Below are 20814 nucleotides of genomic sequence, written 5' to 3'. Positions count from 1 at the left end.
CATCCATCCATCCATCCATCCATTCATTCATCCATCCATTCATTTATCCATCCTGTGCTGTTTAACTTACATTAAGATTTTTTTATTTTACTTGTTTTTCAAAAGACATAAATCGAACCTGTTCTAGTATACATGACTGTATACATACTGTTACATTCTAGATCCAAATTTGCAGTTACGTTGAATAATATGAATTAGTTCTATCTTTATGTCTTTATGACTGTATATTGTTGTAGATTTTGGACGACAGCTCAAATGACCTCGTTGTTCTACAAGAGGAGGGAATTCCCAGTAAAAATAACAACTATCGCGGGGATGCCCAGACTTCCTTCCGGTTCTCACTTAAACCCGGAAAATACGTCTGTATTCCTTCAACCATGAACGAAGGCCAAGAACGGGAATTCATGCTTCGTTTGTACAGCGCTGGCCCGCTAGGGGGCGTAAAGTAAACGCCAAATTTTCATATCCATTTTTAAATGATAAATTATTGCACGTTTGCTGTTTGCAAGAAAAAGAATACGGTTCATTATTTTAAAAATACCGTTGGTTATTATAAATATTCGTCATTTAAGAAGGCTTGGGGGTTAAAAACTAATTTATTTATCAGATCTAACTTATTTTTTTTTTTTCATATGATTTGTTAAGGCATAAACTATCATTCAAGAAAGAAAACTTCAATAAAGTTTATCTTTTAAATTTGAACCATTTTCTATATCTTCATACATACTATTATAATAGCTCTTTCTCTGAAGGAGATCAAAACAGTCTAAAAATAACTACGACCATCCAGCCCCCATAAAAAATATTATAATATATATTTTCACATGCAAAATTTAAGGAGCCTCTTTGCGATATGTATATTACATGTATATTTTGTATAAATATTCTGAATTGTTTACTTTGTTCTCGGGTTAAAAAAAACCGTTTAAACTCAGAGAAAAGAAATTTATACTTTCCATCAAAACGAGTCTAATTTTTATTTTAGGAAACTAGACTCTAATGAAGTGACGATTATGAACTGCAGCGGGGAAGATGCTGAAAATTACAGTAAGTATCATTTGCATATAATTACAGGCATTCATAATCTTATATCTATATATACGTGAACTTTTTCATGAATCTCACTTGATTGTTTAATTAGAAAACTATTTCCGGTCCCGTGTTGGCAACTATTTATTACATACTGGAACCAACAAATCTGCTATTTGTAATGTTCAGGATAAATTTTCTTTTGTACTACATGTAATGTAGTCATTATTATAATAAATAAATAAGAATAAATAATCTTTAGCAATACATCTATTTATTAATAATTTGATAATTTTCTAGTTTCTTTCTCCAATTCCCCCAAAAATTCAATTCAATATATCTGAAGTTTGAATTCTACACGTACATTTACCAAAAAATAGGCCTCAAACATCCTATCCCAACAAACATAAAATCCCTAAGAACAACCTCCCTCCCCCGCCCCGAAAAAAATGTATTGGGTCCGCGCATGATCTCCGACCTAAAAAAAATAGATTGATCGTGCGAACCTTTTGCATGAAACATTCTCAACAGGACGCATAGCATTATGAAAAAGGGATGGGATAAAGTAACGTTACTAATTAATTACAATGGGGTTTTTTTTAATTTGAAAAGCTGCATTTTAATTTTTAATTTTTTAATGTTAAGTATATGTTGTTTTTACTGTTTTTAGACAGTGTGAAGTGTCTTACGGGTCAGTGGAAGGCAGGGTCAAACGCAGGGGGTCAGGTGTCTCACGGGACCTTCAGTAACAACCCACAGATCCAGATCAACATTCCAAGTAAGAGAGAGAGAGAGAGAGAGAGAGAGAGAGAGAGAGAGAGAGAGAGAGAGAGAGAGAGAGAGAGAGAGAGATCTTAAAGAGTTCCAAGGAAATGTCAGAGAAAGGAGAGGGATAAAGAGAGATGGAGAGTGGAGGATGAAAAATGAAAAGTGGTAAAAAAGAAAGGGAAGGAAAGAGAGATAAATAGAGAGAAAGGAAAAGGAAAGAGGGGATATAAATATAATGATACATTTTCTATTTCATATTTTATATTACAGTATTGTACCTTTAACTCAATTCCATTAACTTGATAACGTTTATCTTTTTGAGACTTGTATGTTAAACATTTCATATTTTTAATCAACGATTTTCTGTTGCATGGACTTATACCACCTTCCATTCTATAGGTGAGCAAAGCGTAAAATTCCAGTTGATGGCGGATACAGAGGAACCTTCATATCCTATTGGCTTAAAACTGTTCAAGGTAAGAAGTGCATGTATTTCACTAGTATTTTGTCTGATTACATAGAAGCTTAGTATGATTTAAAGATTTTCATTTTTTAGAAAGAAAAATATTAAATTTGGCAGATCTCACAAATACATGAATTGACCTTAAATCAAACATGCATATCTTTAAGTTACCGATACATCACAGCAAAAAGTTGACATAAAAAAAGACCAATGCCATCATTGAATTTGCACATGACAGAGGTAGTATAACAATTCAACCATTATATAATTTTTTCCCTCCGTAGATCTCTGGAGAGACGGCCCCCCTTGACATAGACTGGTTATACGAACACTACGGTAGCGCCGTTAAGACTGTGGACGGGGATGACGGACCGTTCGTCATGGGGAGCTCCGCCCCCGCCGTCTACTCCCTGGAGGCTGGGTCATACGTCTGTCTGCTTCACATGGACGAACCGGACACAGAGAAACGGTTCGCCCTGGTCATTAGGTCGCAGACACCGCTGAATAACATCGAGTAAGTGTATTTCAAAATACGTACATTTTCAACAAAAAAGTATTTTATACATTTTGTATGAATACTAAGAGGTTTTTAAATGCTTGAAAAAATTTTAAAATAGATTGAAAGAAAAGTCTGTGGTCCAAATTACATATCTGATTTTTGTTGTTTTTATTATCACTGTGTTTTCGATTGACACTGAACATTCATGTTACCAGAATGCTACAGCAAAATCAATTTTCATGTGAACGTTTTTTATTCGGTAATTGGATTTCTGTTAAAAGTGTTCAAATCATTTTTTTAATTTACATATTTTTTTTATTTGTTTTAGACCACACCAGATGGAATGAAACCTTTAAAAGACAAAATGAAAGTACTCACTTTTGAGACATGATATCCATGTTATCTTTCTATGTGACCTCTGAACTCTCATGGCAGTTAGTCTGAAGGATGAACCCGATCGAAATGTTATAGTTATCCTGTAAAATCAATTTCATCTGATTGTATTGTTACTTTTTTCATTTTTAATTTGGAATTCTGTCAAGAACTTACTTGTACATACATTGTAATTAGCGTAAGTTCATTCATAAAGGCTATAAGAAAGCCCAAATAAAATGACTTCATGATTTAGACTAGACCAACGCGAAACCTTTAGTTTTAATATGCATAAGATAGACGATCAAAATGTAAACTTGGATGTATTTCTGAGAAATGGAGATTTAGCATTCATTTTGCTTCACTCTGTTTGTATGTTAGAGTTTCATTATGGAATGATTGGCTGACGAAAGTTCTGCTATTGCAAATCAATCGAAAGTCATCAATTTTGTTCTTTTGTTGTTGTTTTTCTTTTTAGTTTGTCATTCCATTTTGTTCAAACAAAAAAACAAAATGAATATTTCATCAATATTTCGTTTTGTTTGGAATTACACAACATTAAGGATGTTGTCTCATCAAAAGCAAATCTGTGATATTATTTTGCTGTTTATAGTCGGTAGTTTTATTTGTTTGGTTGGTTTTTCCCTTGATTTTTTTCAGTTCGTCAACGATCTGTTCCTACGCTTCTTGTTTAGTGTTTTCTACAACCATGTATACATGTATATATTTATAAATTCGCCCTTTTAAGTGTTTTTTTTTTAGTTTGTTTATACTTGTACATTATATGAGGTTATTCTCAAAATATTTTTTTTTTTAAGACCACCAATTTGCTTTTTTAATATATAATTATACTTTTATATTTATATTCTTTATTTCATTCCTCTTTTATGATTATTTATTAATGTACATAATTTATTGTATCAATTTATGGTGTTTTTCATTTCAAATTTGAAACACTTGATTAGATATTTGATTTTCAACATAGTTCCACCTGTACATTAGATAGCTACGTGGAGAAAAAATCTCCAATAAAAGGGTAGTCCTTAATATCTTCTTTTTTTTATTGAACATTTATTCCAGAATACTATTGCATAGTATTCAACGTTAACCTTCTTTAATTTCTGTGTAAATAGAGTTCACAATCAGCATTATAGATATATTTCTGATATTTATATTCATTGTTATGGAAGTGATTGTTTTGCTTTTATTACTTATTCTAGTATTTAAATATTTATTAATTCAAATATATCTTCTATAGTTATACGTACATGTAGTATATTTGCATTATATAAACGTATTCTCACCATGTCTTGTCTTAACATATATATACTGTACGTTTATTAACTTATTGTTTTTGATGACATCACCAAGAATGACGTATTTATTTTTGTGACAATTGGCTAGTACTATAGTTGAAGTACCATTTTTAATACCTGTAAACTGCCAGTACCTACCAATGAACCTGTCTCTACTTACAAAAGTTATCTGTTCTTGTCTTTACAATAAAATCTCGAATTCACTGGTTATCTACTTTTATCTCTTCATGTTTCACGGATTTGCAAGTGTAGAAGGGCGAAAATAACCCTGTATACAGTTGCATACGACGCATAAAGTACCACATGTTATGTCCGAATTTTAATTAAGGAAGCTATAGGCATATCAAATTACCCATCAGAGGTACCTTAAAATTTTTAAGCATAAAAAGTCTGTATTTACTTGAACCTGTACCTACTTACAAAAGATATCTGTTCTCGCCTTTACAATAAAATGTCGAAATCATTGATCTTTTCTTTTTTATCTCTACATTTTTGCGGATAGTTAATTTACATAAGAAATAAGGAATCATTCTTTGAGTATAATCAGATGATAATTTCGGTTGGGGCGTGATCAAATCCAATAAAGCCCGAATGGCTTTATGGCAGATTTTATCACGCCCTGGCCGTAATTATCACCTCATAATATTCAAAGAATGATTCCCTATTACCTATATTCATATAATTTCAAGCCATCGTACGACTAAATATTTGGATATAAATAAGCAAACCCCGCTGGCTCCTCAATATGGCGTCAATTGAAGCTATGGGTTTTTAAAGTACAAAATCGATACGTAGTGTTATCACAAGCAAAGACACTGGAAAATGTAAATATATACGAGGGTTGTCCAAAAAGTTCGTGGACAATCGCGTTTTTGTCATTTTAAATGGGTTTATTTATACATATTGTATATCTAAATCTTTGTCATAAAATTTCAAATCAAACTAAAGTGGTTTTGAATGTCTTCCATGGAAATATAGTAAAATTTTAATCTATCAAAGGGTCGCGGAAAGTACGCACGGCCCAGCGTAAAAATTGTCCAAACTTTGTAATTGAGTTTTTAGATATAAATATTTGCAGTTTTTATAAAACATTTCAAAACTTCCTAATCTTCTATTGTGACGTAGTCTGTATGGTGTACGTCATTTTCATATGTCGTTTGAAAATATTTTCAAACCAGCAGATGACTTTTAAAAGATATTACGGCAACAATATGTCTTTAAAATTGCCTGAAAAAGTGACGTCATCTGAGCGCACGGAACAGCGCGCCATCATAAAATTGTGTCGACTGAAGAATAAAACAGATAGAAACAAAACAAACGATTAAGGAAACAGGAAAAACATCAAAATGGTTCGAGTTTACTTATCCACAAGTGGCACAAGTGATATTTTGATGGAATATGCGATTGTACCCTCTGACCAAACGGTGAATGCAGCATATTACTCTCAGATAGACCTAGGACTACGACTTTATAGAAAAGTCGTTATAATTAATCGTCAGACTGGGCCGTGCGGTCTGTATAGGCAATGTATATACATTTATAACTCCATAACAAAAATGTACATTACTCTGATTTTTATACATATACATTATTATACCCATATTACAATATTATATACTTTCCTGATAATGGCGCTGTTATTTTGAATGAAATTACATGTGTCCACGAACTTTTTGGACAACCTACGTATAAAATGCAACATATCGCATATTATGTTTGCGGCGTACTTTATGATGATATGTGCACGTACATCAAATTACCTATCTGCAGTTGTACCTTAAAATTTTGAATATGAATTATTACCATAAATTAAACAATATCATTATATAAAGGGGAAAAAATCCAAATATTTTGTGTTTTGAATTTAGATACTTTTCTAAATCTTTATATAGAAATAAGAGGGGCGGATGGTCATATCTATTTTTAGACTTTATTGATTTCTTTAAAGGGACTTGGACACGATTTGAGATCAAACATTTCATTTTCATTTTTTATGTATAAAATGGTTTACTGGTGCATTTTAAATAATTGACCAGAATATTGAATGTTAAAGTCAAGTTACAAGTGAGAGACAGAGGTAAGAATTGGTTGTTATATAACCAAAGCTCGATTCTTTATAGTTGTTTACAAAAATGTAATGTAGAGAATTACCATTGCTTAGACAAAATGACATGTTAAAAACAATTTTAACCAACTCAATATCTTAGTAAATACTAGTATCAACAAAAGAAAGATACACTTCATTGAAACTTACACAAATACAACATGTATGTAAAAAAATGATTATATTCAAGCTTTCTTTACAAAACAAAGAATTATGAACTCTATATCTTGCTTATAACTTGATATTTGACTTTACAAATTTGACATAGCATTAAAAACTTCTATATTTATCAGTATAAACATTGAAAATGGAAAAATAAAATTTGAAAATTTTAATTCAAATCATGTCCAAGTCCCTTTTTAAAAAAAAAAAGGGGGGGGGGGTCTGTTTGAAGATGAACTAAAGCATTGAAATTATAAAGCTAAAATATATGAATATGTATTTAACCAAATAATAATTCATAGTTTAAATATCATCTCTAAAAAATTAAGGTACATCCCATGGCTAATTTGTTCGCCCCCCTCCCCCCCCCCCCCCCCGCCTTGATACTGTAGATCTCCAAATGACATGGCTATCTAACCCTCTTAAAGCACACACAAACGAGTTTTGGATAGCTCACTACAAAATGAAACTACATGATAGTTCATTAAATGTTCATGTATCATTGAATTGGGGCGAAAATATTGAATTCAATCATATTCAAATATGACGCCGATTTTGGATATCACCCCAAAGCATGGTTTATGTCCCTTATAGTAAGCCGACAAGTTCAAATTGTTTTTATATTCCAAAACGTTTATAATTATTTGTAAATATATATCCTCATATAATTATCCCCCAAAAAACAATATTTATGAAAAGGTTTCAAATTTTCCCTATTTCCTTCATGAGTACATGTACATGCGTGATTTTTTGTATACCCAATTTATTGTAATGATGATAATATCCATAGCTTTGTTCAATTGATTTCGTGAAAAAAAAATAGCTTCCCGTTTCTTTTCCTCTTTTTTTTTTTATCCCCTGCATATACCCAAGCAAAAGGAAATCCGTGTAAAAAATACTTTTTTGAAGCATGACACTACTTATTAATCAGAGTTCAAAATCTTCGCCATTCAGTCAATTGAATATGATAGCTCTCGTTACCGATTCACCAGCTTGCACCCAACATTTTAAATTCATCACGTGACGTCGCTCAATACTTTGTGAATAACATAACAACATGTACACAAGATAGAAGGAAGAAAAAACGTGTGGAATTTCCATGGTGGATAATATCGAGGTTTGTGTAAGTAACAGTCGTTACTATATAAAACGCGGTCAACATCCTGTCATACAGTAAAACTGTCGGTAGTAAAAATTTTAACTGCATTGCCTTAAATGAGTTGTGCACAAAAATATTTGTAAGCGTCATGGTTTATTAATCAATTGATCATTATATGTAACCTAATGAGTCATTTAAAGCAAAAAAGGAATATATCCAATTCTTACTTTCGCTTTAAGCTAGCTTGTCTCTCAAACTTAATTGATGTGTGAATGCTTCTCAAGTGGTCAAACTTTGAAATCCTGTTTCATTGTTTTGTTTTTGCTTTTGTTTTATTTAATAATTATTGGGGGGGGGGGTGCATTCTGTATTGTATCTATTTTGAAGGCGTTAAATTTCGTTCAAGCAATTATTGTACATGTACAATTATTCATACCGTTTATTTACAAGGTTTTGTTTTCAGTTTCAGCGCTCCATACCATTGTAAATGATACCTCTGTCTATTGTTGCTGATCATTTATAACATCCCATACCATAAAACGAAGCTATACTTAAAAAAGGAGAAATTTCTTCGGTGGTACAAAAAAGGTCATTGCAAGGAAACAAAACCCATTGTAAAATAATACCGATATCGACGCAATACAGATAGAGTCTGCAAATTTATAACGATGGATATTCTATTTCGCACAGCAGAAGAAATATTTAGATACGGAAGCCCTGGTATGTATACAGTTTAGGGTTTTTTTTTAAACTTCCTTTGAGTTATTTTGCAAAACAAAATCGATCAGATCTGAATGGGATAAATAGATATAAGAACTTTTGAAATTAAATATTGTTATTTTTCTCCTTCAAAAGGGGAAGATTGTTGTTGTTCACTGATTTTTTATAGATAGCTATTTTAACTTACTTCTTTTCACAATTCATACACTGTTGAACTATAATAGCTATATTACGGAAGCGTATAAGTGCCACGTTGTTTCATCTTGGAAAAAGCCAACTTTGAAGGTGGAGTTTCCAACTTTAATCTTGAAATTTGATCCGTTTGAACTAGGAGTTTTCGAATATTAAAATAAGATTAAATCGTATTCATGTTAATTACGTTGTTAATTGATTGTAATGTTAGAAAGAAGCATATTATGTAGACACAATTAAAATTAAACCAAAATCGTGCAACTTGTATATTTTGATCGTGTCTTTATCTACATGGTGTTGATAAAGATGTATGGATGATTGAAATACATTCGTCTGAAATTGAAAAAAAAATTATCGTAATAACAAAAGAGGAAAAAATTGGAAATTCAAAAATTTAAGTTGAAAATTTCAACTCTTATTTTAATTTGCTTTTCAAAGATTTTATAAAAATTAAAAGATTCAACTCTTATTATAACTTAGCTTTTCGAAGATTAAAGTTGAAAAAATTTCAACTTTTATTATAAGTTGGCTTTTTTGAAAGATAAAAATTGGAAATTCTAAGATTAAAGTTGGAATTTTAATGAAAAAAATTGTAGAGCCTCCTAAAATTGGGCAAGAATACGTTCAAAATGACTTGGGTCAGTTTGAGATGCAAATGGATTTCCGGTCTAATCCGGAAGAAAACGAATACGAGGTTCGTCCGAGAGTGTCTCCCGGTCAGTTGTACACTGACGAGGAATTCCCCCTGTGGGTTGCCATGGGCAAAGATCATAACCGAAAGCCCCTGGAGTGGAAGCGTCCGAAGGTAAAAGTTAGTTATAGTTATTATATCAAGTCATAGTAGTAATGAAAATACTCTAAAATTGTTGAGACATTAAAAAATATACAAAAATGTTTTAGAAAGATTAACATAACTTAATGCATCCAAAAACTCTAAATTATCGACAAAAAATCTTTCTAAAAGATCTTTGAAAGCAATTGATACTCACTTTAATTCTGGATTGTGAATTATTCTCAAAATTTGTTCCTGCAGAATTTGCTAATGGCCCTTGTTTTTTTGTCACGATGATTTTGAATTCTAAATTCCTAGGAGTTCGCTGACAAACCATGTTTGTTCTCTGAGGGTACCTCACGCTATGACATTGGTCAGGGATCCATCGGAACTTGTTGGTTCCTCGCCTCCGTGGCCAATATCGCCGACAAACCCAAACTTCTTCGCAGGGTAAGAACATTGCCGAGTCTTAAAGAGAGCAAAATGGTTACAATTACAAACCTTTGTTTTTGACCATTTCCACTCGTAGTACTAAGTGAATAGAGCGCATGTTTACTTTATGCTCAGTAAATCCAAGTACAACGCATATAATACATATACATTTATACTGAGATATGCTGCTTATGCAGACAAAATCTTTAAATTTAAGACAATTTCAATCCAACTCATTATTCATTACAAACACATATAGCACAAACAGGCCAGAGTTAAAACACAGGAAGTTTTTCGTTGGTCATTTTTAGATTATTCCCCGTGACTCCTACCCCGTGGGTACCCCGAACTATGACGGCATCTTCCACTGCCGATTCTGGCGCTTTGGTATCTGGGATGACGTCTTCATTGACGACTATCTGCCAATCATTTATGGAAACCAGATTTACTCCGCCCACTCTGTCACTGATCGTAACGAGATGTGGGTGTCTCTACTGGAAAAAGCTTTTGCAAGGTGAATATAAACCAAATTATTTTTATTTGCGTTGATATTGTTTCGCGATGTTCTTGGGATAAACTAGTTCGCGAAGATCATGTTTCGCGACTTAATCTATTCAGACTCTTGTTATTGCGTGAGAACTTGTTCGCGGCGAGAATTATTTGCGACGACGAAGCTCTTGCTAAAACTCACGAAATTTTTCTCACACGCGACTAAAAGTTTGTTTGCAGTATTGTATCAGAATTCATTATTCTCTCCTTCGATCATCATTTCATTAATCTTTCTAGATGCATGTATAAGTAGGAATAACTAAATCATTATGATGTAGAATTAAGACTCATGATTAAATTCAACCCAAGGCTCAATTATTCTGATAAATTATCTTTCTAATCAATCAATTACTATAGTATGACATTTAGTATGCTAAATGTGTGTGCAGTTCCATCCAATTTAACATGTGCCATAGTTTGCAAATCCAGTAAACCAGGAAAACTGAAACAAAATCCCACAAATTAGTCAATGTAATAACCATTTGCAAAAACATAAAAACTGGAGATACTTTTACCTGAATTTTTTCAGAGCCAGAAGAATGATAAGGCAATTACGTATACATTTCATTCCCATGGCTATCTGTCTCTAGCCACTGTTATGGTAGCATTAACACTGGTTTCAGTACTTTTTCAGGTAGTCCCTGGCCTAGGATTGGGAAGAAAATATAAGAAACAACTAGACACGATCTCGTTGCGAGCAACGAGGAGGTCTTCCGTTCGATTTTTAGAATGAAATATGACATCATCGACTTTGATTTTCGACAGCAGACATGCTATTGAAAAGGAGTGAAATACTAATGCTTTATTGTATTGTTTTTGTATAAGTTCTCTTGCTTTTTTAACCTTATCTAGCTTTAATAACATTTCACAAAATGGCTCTCATTATAGGTATATAGATAAAAGATTTTAAAGCTTTTTGATCCCCTAATTTAAGGGGCAAGTCCCTTTTTCTTGGATTCAAATGAAAGGACATTTAATTCTGAACACATTTTGTCAACAAGTGTTTAGAAAATTTTTGGCCCCTAAAAACCCTTAATTACGTAACACATGATAAAATCATTACATTGCTTGAATATATAACTATAAGATAAACATATTTGCTTCTATAACATTTCACAAAATATTTCTCGGTAAAGGGCTACAGATTAAAGACTTTAGAGCCCTTTGGTCCCCTTTTATTAGGGGCCAGCCCCTTTTTCTTGGAATGAAAGGTCATTAAATTCTAAACAAATTTTGTTCAACACATGTTTAGAAAGTCGTTACCGTTTTGGAGATAGATGAGAAAGAAGGTTTTAGGGGCCGGTCCCTTATCTTCTTTTAGGGGCCGTTCAACGAAATCTTGACGGTTGCAATTTGTTGAGAACATCATTTTGAACAACTTTTCTTTTATACTGCATTACAAAATATTTTTCCTTTCTGAGATATGGGTGATCAAATTTTTTGACTTTTGGCCCCTAAAAACCCTTAATTACGTAACACATGATAAAATCATTACATTGCTTGAATACAAAACTATAAGATAAACACATTTGCTTCTATAAAATATTTCACAAAATATCTCTCAGTAAAGGGCTACAGATTAAAGATTTTAGAGCCCTTTGGTCCCCTAATTTGAGGGGCCAGCCCCTTTTTCTTGATTTCAAATAAAAGGTCATTTAATTCTACACAAATTTTGTTCAACAAGTGTTTAGAAAGTCGTTACCGTTTTGGAGATATATGAGAAAGAAGGTTATAGGGGCCGGTCCCTTTTCTCCTTTTAGGGGCCGTTTAACGAAATTTTGACGGTTGCATTTTGTTAGGAACATCATTTTGAACAACTATTCTTTATACTGCATTACAAAATATTTTTCCTTTGTGAGATATGGGTGATTAAAATTTTAGACTTTTTGCCCCTAAAAACCCTTAATTACGTAACACATGATAAAATCAATACATTGCTTGAATACATAACTGTGAGATAAACATATTTGCTTCTATAATCTATTACAAAATATCCCTCGGTGAAGCGCTATGGGTAAAAGATTTTAGAGCCTTCTAGGTCCCTAATTTTAGGGGCCAGCCCCTTTTTCCTGATATCAGCCGAAAGGTCTTGTAAATATAAGCCTTTTTTACATTACATGTTTTAATAAAATATTTTCCAGAAAAAAGATAAAGAGAAAAAAGCACAAAAATTAACGACGCTTTTTTAATGTCAATTTTCGAGCCCTAGCGAGCTTTGGCGCCAGAAGTGCTAAACTTACAAAACAACAACCATGCAAAACTTCAATCTTTCCTTTACCAACCGCAGAAATTTGAGCTTAACATCTCTTATACTTTAGGAGAACGACAGAAGACAAAATACCCATATAAAAATTAGAAAAATCTCGATATCTCAAAAACGGATGTGACGTCATCAACACAAAAAAAATGTAATCAGGTTCAGACCAATATCTATCATATCTGAAACTTTCATTGAGATCGGCCGAGCCGTTTCTGAGAAATCGCGTGCACAAAAATAGGAAGAAACTAGATCGTTCTCGTTGCGAGCAACGAGTGGGTCTTCCGTCCGATTTTTGAGTAAATGAGATAAAATCCTTCACTTTTAAGAAAAGATTGTTAATCAACGCAAAAAAAAATTAGGGAAAAAAATTTCGGCACCCAGGGCTTGAACCCAGGTCGCCTGGGCACATGTTCAGCACTCTAACGACTGAGCTAACCGGACTCTCGCTTCAGGACTTTGATGCTTAATATCTCGGGAATGCATCAATCGATTTAAAAAAAAAATACATATTCTTAATCAGTAAAAGAGTCTCTATCAACCTGTTAGAAAAATATATAAAAAGCAAAAAGTTGAAAAAACCGATTTTTTATCTTTCCTTCCGGTAACGACCGGAAGTGACGACAGACGTTTTTATGACCATGTTGCAACAGGTAAAATGGATGTCTATCTTCACTGAAAATTTCAGCCCTATATCTTTATTCGTTTTTTAAATCTCTAGCCGACAAAATTGACTTTTAAAAAGCGTAAACGGACGATTACTTCCGACCGGAAGTGATTATCAAAAAGTTGATAACGGCGGTACAAACTTCAGATACCGACACATCAACTCTCAGAATTTGAAGAAAATCGAATGAGCCATCTTTGAGAAATCGCCTGCACAAAATTTGTAAGACAAAAAAAGAATAAAAAGTATTGTAATCCACCTGCATAATCTCTCTCTCTCTCTCTCTCTCTCTCTCTCTCTCTCTCTCTCTCTCTCTCTCTCTCTCTCTCTCTCAAAATCAGCTTCACTTCATATGAAATATACAAAACTGTACTATTAAGTAGAAATAGTATAAAGACTATGTAATATGTTTATAAAAATGTTACAATCATTATTATGTTACATATGTACATATGTTGTGAAATGAAAAACCCAATAAAAAAAAAAAAAAAAAAAAAAAAAAAGAAAGAAAAGAATAATAAGAAAAGTGAAAAAGAAACAATAGAATAATAGTAGGGTCTTCCGCTGAAGACGGAAGACCCTAAAAAAATAATAATAATAAGAATAGGGAAAAAGAAACAAAGCAATAACAATAAGGTCTTCCGTTGGAAACGGAAGACCTTAAAAATGAAAGCTGATCTTTGTTAGTAGAACTTCTTGCTTATTTCAAATCTAAATTTTCAAAGGACTTGTTTTCAGGATGTATGGGAGTTACACAGAGGTGAGTGGCGGGGTATCGTCCGACTCTTACATGGCACTGACAGGGGGCGTGCCGGAAGATTTCGACCTGAGAAAACTCGACATGGAGCCTGACCAACTACACACACGTGTCAGGAACGCCCTTTATTCGAACGCTGCGGTTACGTGCGGCACCCCAGTAAGTCCTGCACCACTTGGAAAATCAATAATTACACCTGTAGATATTGTGTTAACACTCATTGTCTTTTACCTGTAGTATATTCGTATTTACTTAAAGTTTTATATAGTAGCTTGATATTTCTTTTAACTGTCTACATGTTAACTGTTTATTATGTTCACATAAAATTAGCAAAGTAGATCTCTTGTGAAATTTGTTTCCACCTATTCTTATGACAAATGGTACTTATGATTTTCACTTTGAAAAGCTAACTGACATGCGTTATTTAATCAGTATTCCATGGCATTTATTTCCCATTTTTTACAATTAAGGTTACGGATGTTTGAATTTTGAGGATGGACTTAAAAATCAAATCTTCGGAAATCGACGTCAGATGAATTTAATTAACACACAGTGACACAGGTGTCTGATGATATAAACATCAATGTATGCTATTAGTATATAAATCTATTGTTCTGACCTTCAGGGCACGTTTGTCAAGAAGTATGGCCTTCTCGGATCACACGAGTACACAATAAACGGCGCCGTTACAGTAAGTTCACATTTCAAATTTCCCGCTTTTAAGAGAGATAACTCTAACTTTTACACATTGGATCTGGAATATGTATGAAATACCAAAACAACTAAATACTGATAATTTATGTAGGCAAAAGGAGTTCGATTGTTCCGGTTGCGAAATCCTTGGGGTAAAACCGAGTGGATAGGACCATATTCTGATGGGTAAGAAGGACACGTCATGAATCCAATGAAGATACAATGTATACAGACAATTGTGCCTTAATTGAAATTCACGTTAATATCACGTGAAATTCACACGAATTTTCTAAATGTTTTTCATTTTATCTTTTTTAAAGGAGTCGGGAATGGCAGAGTATTCAGGGTATCATTAAGGGACCGAATAAAGATGACGGCGAGTTCTACATCTCTCTGGAGCACTTTCTGTACCTATTCACTACCCTGACCATTTGTAACATCACCCCGGACTTTGACAGCGACGGACGGTCCGATTCTCTCAGTTAGTCACTGTTGAATTTAGAATTATATTTAAATTAGAATAGCTATGATAACTGAATAGAATTTACGATACAAAGTAAGTTTACAATTACTGTATATATAACAATGAAGCTGTGTTGATAAAATAATATTTACATTTCTCAGTGTCTTTGTCTATGATAACACTACGAATCAATTTTGTATTGTATAGTCTAATAAATTCAAAAGGCGTATTGTCGGTGCGCAATCGGGGTTTGCATAATTAAAAACAGTGAAAATCACATTAATATATAAATATTATAATATTCAATCGTACAAATGCTGAAAATTATATTAATATAAGTAATAAGGTATCATTCTTTGAATATTATTAGGCGATAATTTCAGTCGGGGCGTGATGAAATCCAATAAAGCCCTGGCTTAATTTCTCAGGGCTTTATTGGATTTGACCACGCCCCGACCAAAATTATTACCCCATAATACTCAGAGAATGTTTCCTTATTCCTGAAATATCTAATTGAAATTCCGTCATCTCTTACAGACTATTGCACTTGTATGTACGGTCAATGGCAAGGAGAGGAAGCCGGTGGATTCCAGAACAGGATGAAAAATCCAAAGTTTCAGTTTGAAATCGATGAACAAAGTACTAGCATAAGTATTACATATAAAGCGTACTAGTATAAGAAATCCAGAAACATTGCATGAGTAATACAGTTTTTATAATAACGTTTTGAAAAAAAAATTGTTCTTCAAGTACGTACTTTTTCAAAGAATTATAATACATCAAATTTATTCAAAAGGGAAGGTAGGTTAACAAAAAATAAGTTGTTAGCGGTTAAATTATTAAGAAGTATACATGTATCGTAAAAGGAATTAAGAAAATATCTCTAATATAACATTGTTGGTTCTATTTATAGGCTTGGATCAAAATGGAATCGTTCCATTTGTTGTTCAGCTTATCCAACGTACAAAACGGAGGAAAGCGCAAAAACTGAGCATACGGGCCGACTTATACCAGGTTAAATATGCTTCTTTTTTTTTAATCCGGTCGAGATAATTTCAATTATATTGAGGTTATATACATAATTGCGCTATCATCATACACATGAATCGTGACTACTTCTTTGTAAATGAATTGAAACATTTCTATAAAACAAAAATGAATGTCTGTTTAATCTTATAAAGAATTTAAAAAAATCAGAATATATTGTTTTTATTAGTGCATATTGAAATATTTTTAAGATAAAAGAATAAACTCTTTATGTCTGTGTAAGGTTTTAGAGAATGCGTCAGATGATATCCTTGTTCTACAAGAGGAGGGAATCCCCAGTAAAAACTACACCTACACGTATAGTGAGCATACCCAGATCTCCTTCCGGTTCTCACTCAAACCCGGAAAATACGTCTGTGTTCCTTCAGCCATGAACGAAGGTCAAGAACGAGAATTCATGCTCCGCTTGTTCAGCGCTGGTCCGCTAGGGGGCGTAAAGTAAGAACCAATATATTATAATATGATGATTTTTAAATTCAAAGTAATTGCACGTACATGTATGTTATTTGATTGCCCTTAAAGAGATGTAAAGTTTAACACTAAGATTTATATTCATACTTTTTTGTAATATTTAGAAAAAAACTGCATGTAGAATTTTTATTAATAATATGTTAATGTCTATTTATAGCTATAAGTGAAATACTGCCTCACACAGTAAAAGTTTTAGTTTTGTTAGACACTCAAAATGTAAAATGAATTTAGTCTCGATCTATATGTTATTTATGTAATTAAAAAAAAAATACTGATTCAGAATTGATTCCCTTATTTTGTACTCTGATAATTATATAATTGTGTAATAGCTGTCACTTTAAACGCATACGATTTCTGGATAAAAAAGCACAAGTGTGATAAGCTATCATTAAAATTGTATGATGTTTAAATAGTTGTTTATTCAAAAATTTTTTAAAAAAAAACCATTCTGTAGGAAAATTGACTCCAATGAAGTAACGATAATGACCTGTGACGGAGAAGATGCCAAAAGTTACGGTAAGTTACGGAGATGATGTATTATTTAATAATTTATCTAATACATGTATATCTATGTAATAAAAGTGTCTTTTATATCATTCTGTAATTCGCTCATTCAGTGAAAACAGTAATATTTAATCAATATAAATGCACATATATGTCATACTGTTGAAGATTAGATTTTACTAACTAACGAATTTGGATTATTTTTACGCGTGTTAGAATTTCCTTTAAAAAGCTTCAAATTTCAAATCAAAGCATGAAAAAAACTTTAATTTTGTGTTAGGGAAAAACATTCTCTATCTTTAAATTTTTGTATTTGAAAAATTAGATATTCTTCATCAAGTTTGAATCGTACAATCCAGGAATATTTGTTTATCTTACATGCAAGTGGGCAGGGTAAATTTACTGTGATGGCCAATCATATTTTACATTCAATATTCTTAAACAATCGATTAGTTTATTAATAGTAATTATACCGGGAATATAAAAAAATATTGTATATTTACTAATTTCAAAAGTTTTTACGAAATAATGATGGGGGAATCATGAAATCAGTGTAGATTTCATTATGACTTTATAATATGTTATATTTAGATCATGTGAAGTGTCTCACGGGTCAATGGAGAGCAGGGTCAAACGCAGGGGGACAGGTCTCAAACAGAACCTTCCATATCAATCCACAGATCAAGATCAAATCAAGTAAGAGAGAGAGAGAGAGAGAGAGAGAGAGAGAGAGAGAGAGAGAGAGAGCTATTGTATTTACAGTTTCGTTAAGTCTCTACTAATTAACAGGTGTTTTACATGTGTAAAATAATGAAAACTCATATTATTTCTTGCTAAAGAGTTAATCATGGGTCACCATTGTTCATTTTCTAGGTGACCAGAGAGTAAAATTCCAGTTAATGGTGGATTCAAAAGCTCCTATTGGCTTAAAGCTTTTCAAGGTATGAAATTTTCTTTATAAAGTCTTTAAAAACTTATTAAAATTCTTATCACATACACACATTTTTGTTTAAAACTAAACGGCCCAGGAACATAATGGTTTATTTTAACGTAGAAACGCCCATTTCTTTCTTTAATTGCATTAATTTTAGGAGGCCGATAATTTATTGCAGCTACAATTAAAACAACTGAACAATTCACAAAAAAATTGGTCCAGGTGAATTAAAGATTTATTTAAAAAAAAAGACTGATAGATTTTGTGTTTCTGTTTTCCCCTCTGTCGGGTAATTATTTCACAGTACTGTAATAATTACTGTAAACGTATTATATTTGGCATGTACGATATTTGGCGGAAATTAATTTTTGAACAAGTTAGCGTAGATTTGAATTAGCGTATTCCTGAATTTAACTATTCTTGTGCATATGTGAATGGCATTTAGCGATGTACTTGATTTAGCGGAAGCCACATTCCACCAAAAAAGCGCTAATTAGAATATACACAGCCAAATGTAGTACGTTTACAGTATTGTGTACACAAAGGCATTGCAGTATAATACTGTTTAAATGTTACTATTAACAGCTAAAGGGGGAGAGTGTTCCCGTTGGAATAGACTGGTTGTACAAACATTACCGAGACGCCGTACGAATGACGGACGGAGATGACGGACCGTTCGTCATGGGAACTTCCGCCCCCGCCGTCTACTCCCTGGAGGCGGGGTCATACGTCTGTCTGCTGCACATGGATCAGCCAGACACCGAGAGACGGTTCGCCCTGGTCATTAGGTCGCAAACGCCGTTATATGATATAGAGTGAGTAGTAAACAGAACTGCAAGAGAGCATGCGCGGATCTAGAGGGGGAAATTCAAATTTCTTCAATTTACATTTTAGAATGACCGAAAATATACCTCCTGGCAAAATATGTTATGTACAATTTAATAGAATTATTATTTTTTTTTTAAAGTTTTCCTGTATTTTTTTTTTCAGACCACACCAGATGGAATGAAACAGTTGAGCCAATTTATTAGTTGCCACTTCTGTGAATTTTATTTTATATTGAGACTTTCTACATGTACATGTGGTTCCGAACATCACGTCAATTGTTTTAGCTGTTGACTTTAGCTATAGTTTTGTTTTCCATGCACGTGAAATTATCTTTATATTTAGTTGTATATACACTGTGGTTTGGGTAAGAAAAGTAATTTTAAAATCAATGTCGATTTTTTTTTTTCAAAATACACAGTGTATATTTGAATTTAGATTTACGTAGTGGGCTGGTAAACCCTAACCTCACATATTTTATAAAAAAAAAATAATGTTGCAATTCAAGGTAACTTCTATAACCTGTAGATTAGTGAAGTGAATCTTTTTTGTCTCATTACTATTTGCTTGCGGTGTATCTGTATGTTAAAATGGTTAAAAAATTAAATCAACGAAACTTCAGAAACGATATTTTTATATTGCATAATTATCCTCTAATCTTTAACATTCATTCATTGGTAAATGTTTTGTGGGGTTTTTTTTCAATAACCGTTATTTTTCTATATTGTGAAGAAAAAGCGATTTAACATGTAACAAAACCGAGAACCCTCAAAATTATATAAAAGTCTAGCTACTTCTTGCATCATTTCAAGTTAAAAATCACGTTTGTCCAAAAGCAAAAAATGCACAAATTACGTAAGAACAATATTCTCGAGTTGGTCAAATCTTCCTCATAAATTACAATAAGCATTGATCGACTAATGAAAATAAACACGCCTACGTCACAGATAGCTGTTTGACACAACTTCCAGGGTATTATTAAAATGGCTCTGCATGTGCGTCTTCTCACTTTCTAAGTTGATCCAGCAACTAAACATCGTGCAAGTACCCTCAGGCTGGCAAAACACAACTTCTTAACCAACTTTAGAAGATTAGGATCACGAAATCGATGAAAGAATCATTCTTTAGCAATTTATTTGGGAACTCCATAAGCCTCCTTTGGAAGTGATTTATTATATTCTTGCAAGCTCCAAGACATTTTGTCAGAAGAGATTTGGGAGAACAAAAGTATTAAGGCCACCAGGTTACATCAATCTTAACCAATCAATTTGCAAGCAAATAGATTGAAGTCCCAAGTCTGTTTCTGCCATAAGCCTGAGGAAATTGCTTGTTTTGTTTATTTTGGAGGAGGAAAATGTAACGTTTCAAGTCTGTTTATACAACGGCCCTTTGGAAATTGTTGGTTTTGTGTATTATATGGATAATAGAAACGTAAGATCATTTGATATGCACTAAAAATGTTTTGCGCTAGTGGTGTGATTAAGTTATCATTCAATTTTATAAGCATTATGAGAATAAAAATTATAAAACATATTGATAGATTTTGTTCTTCTTTATTTGTCAGATTCTAACATAAGAAGTCAGTCCAATATTTCTCCATGCCACAATACCAAAAATAGCACTAAATATAAGTAGCCATCCATCCCAGCACAGAAAGTTTTAAAAAATATTGCACATTAATATGGACTGTTGAATGAACAGTTACGTGTATATGTGACT

General features: G+C 32.7%; 3 protein-coding genes across 6 annotated transcripts in view; all 3 read left to right on the top strand.

Moving 5' to 3' along the window:
* The window catches only part of LOC105318780 (calpain-9), a 61584-nt gene extending 56933 nt beyond the window's left edge, over positions 1-4651 (top strand). For both annotated transcript variants that reach the window (XM_011416053.4, XM_066073628.1), the window contains exons 13-18: positions 237-445; positions 986-1047; positions 1700-1807; positions 2197-2273; positions 2545-2774; positions 3088-4651. In XM_011416053.4, coding sequence (XP_011414355.3) covers positions 237-445; positions 986-1047; positions 1700-1807; positions 2197-2273; positions 2545-2774; positions 3088-3106 — 705 coding nt within the window. In that variant the 3' untranslated portion in view covers positions 3107-4651. The remainder of the gene's footprint in view (positions 1-236; positions 446-985; positions 1048-1699; positions 1808-2196; positions 2274-2544; positions 2775-3087) is intronic.
* A 1849-nt stretch (positions 4652-6500) lies between these two features.
* The window catches only part of LOC109617126 (calpain-8), a 36482-nt gene continuing 22168 nt past the window's right edge, over positions 6501-20814 (top strand). Inside the window, exon 1 of one of the 3 annotated variants that reach the window (XM_066073630.1) lies at positions 6501-6524. The gene's annotated coding sequence lies outside the window, so the exon portion shown is untranslated. Of the gene's footprint in view, positions 6525-7703; positions 7831-7928; positions 7952-20814 lie in introns of those variants that run through there. The other 2 variants (XM_034453038.2, XM_034453039.2) reach the window with 2 other exon arrangements.
* LOC117683558 (calpain-8) lies at positions 7696-19401 on the top strand. The gene is made up of 17 exons (XM_066073632.1): positions 7696-7836; positions 8276-8532; positions 9321-9529; positions 9815-9946; positions 10240-10442; positions 14140-14317; positions 14784-14849; positions 14964-15037; positions 15172-15332; positions 15852-15953; positions 16228-16328; positions 16585-16799; positions 17287-17348; positions 17928-18032; positions 18210-18277; positions 18856-19085; positions 19261-19401. The coding sequence occupies exons 2-17, from the start codon at positions 8481-8483 to the stop codon at positions 19277-19279; spliced, it is 1977 nt and encodes a 658-aa protein (XP_065929704.1). The 5' UTR covers positions 7696-7836; positions 8276-8480; the 3' UTR covers positions 19280-19401.

Source organism: Magallana gigas, chromosome 10 (assembly GCF_963853765.1).
Source record: "Magallana gigas chromosome 10, xbMagGiga1.1, whole genome shotgun sequence".
Taxonomy (NCBI): domain Eukaryota; kingdom Metazoa; phylum Mollusca; class Bivalvia; order Ostreida; family Ostreidae; genus Magallana; species Magallana gigas.
The sequence above is the reverse complement of the archived record's forward strand: the minus strand, read 5'-3'. Positions and strand labels throughout refer to the sequence as shown.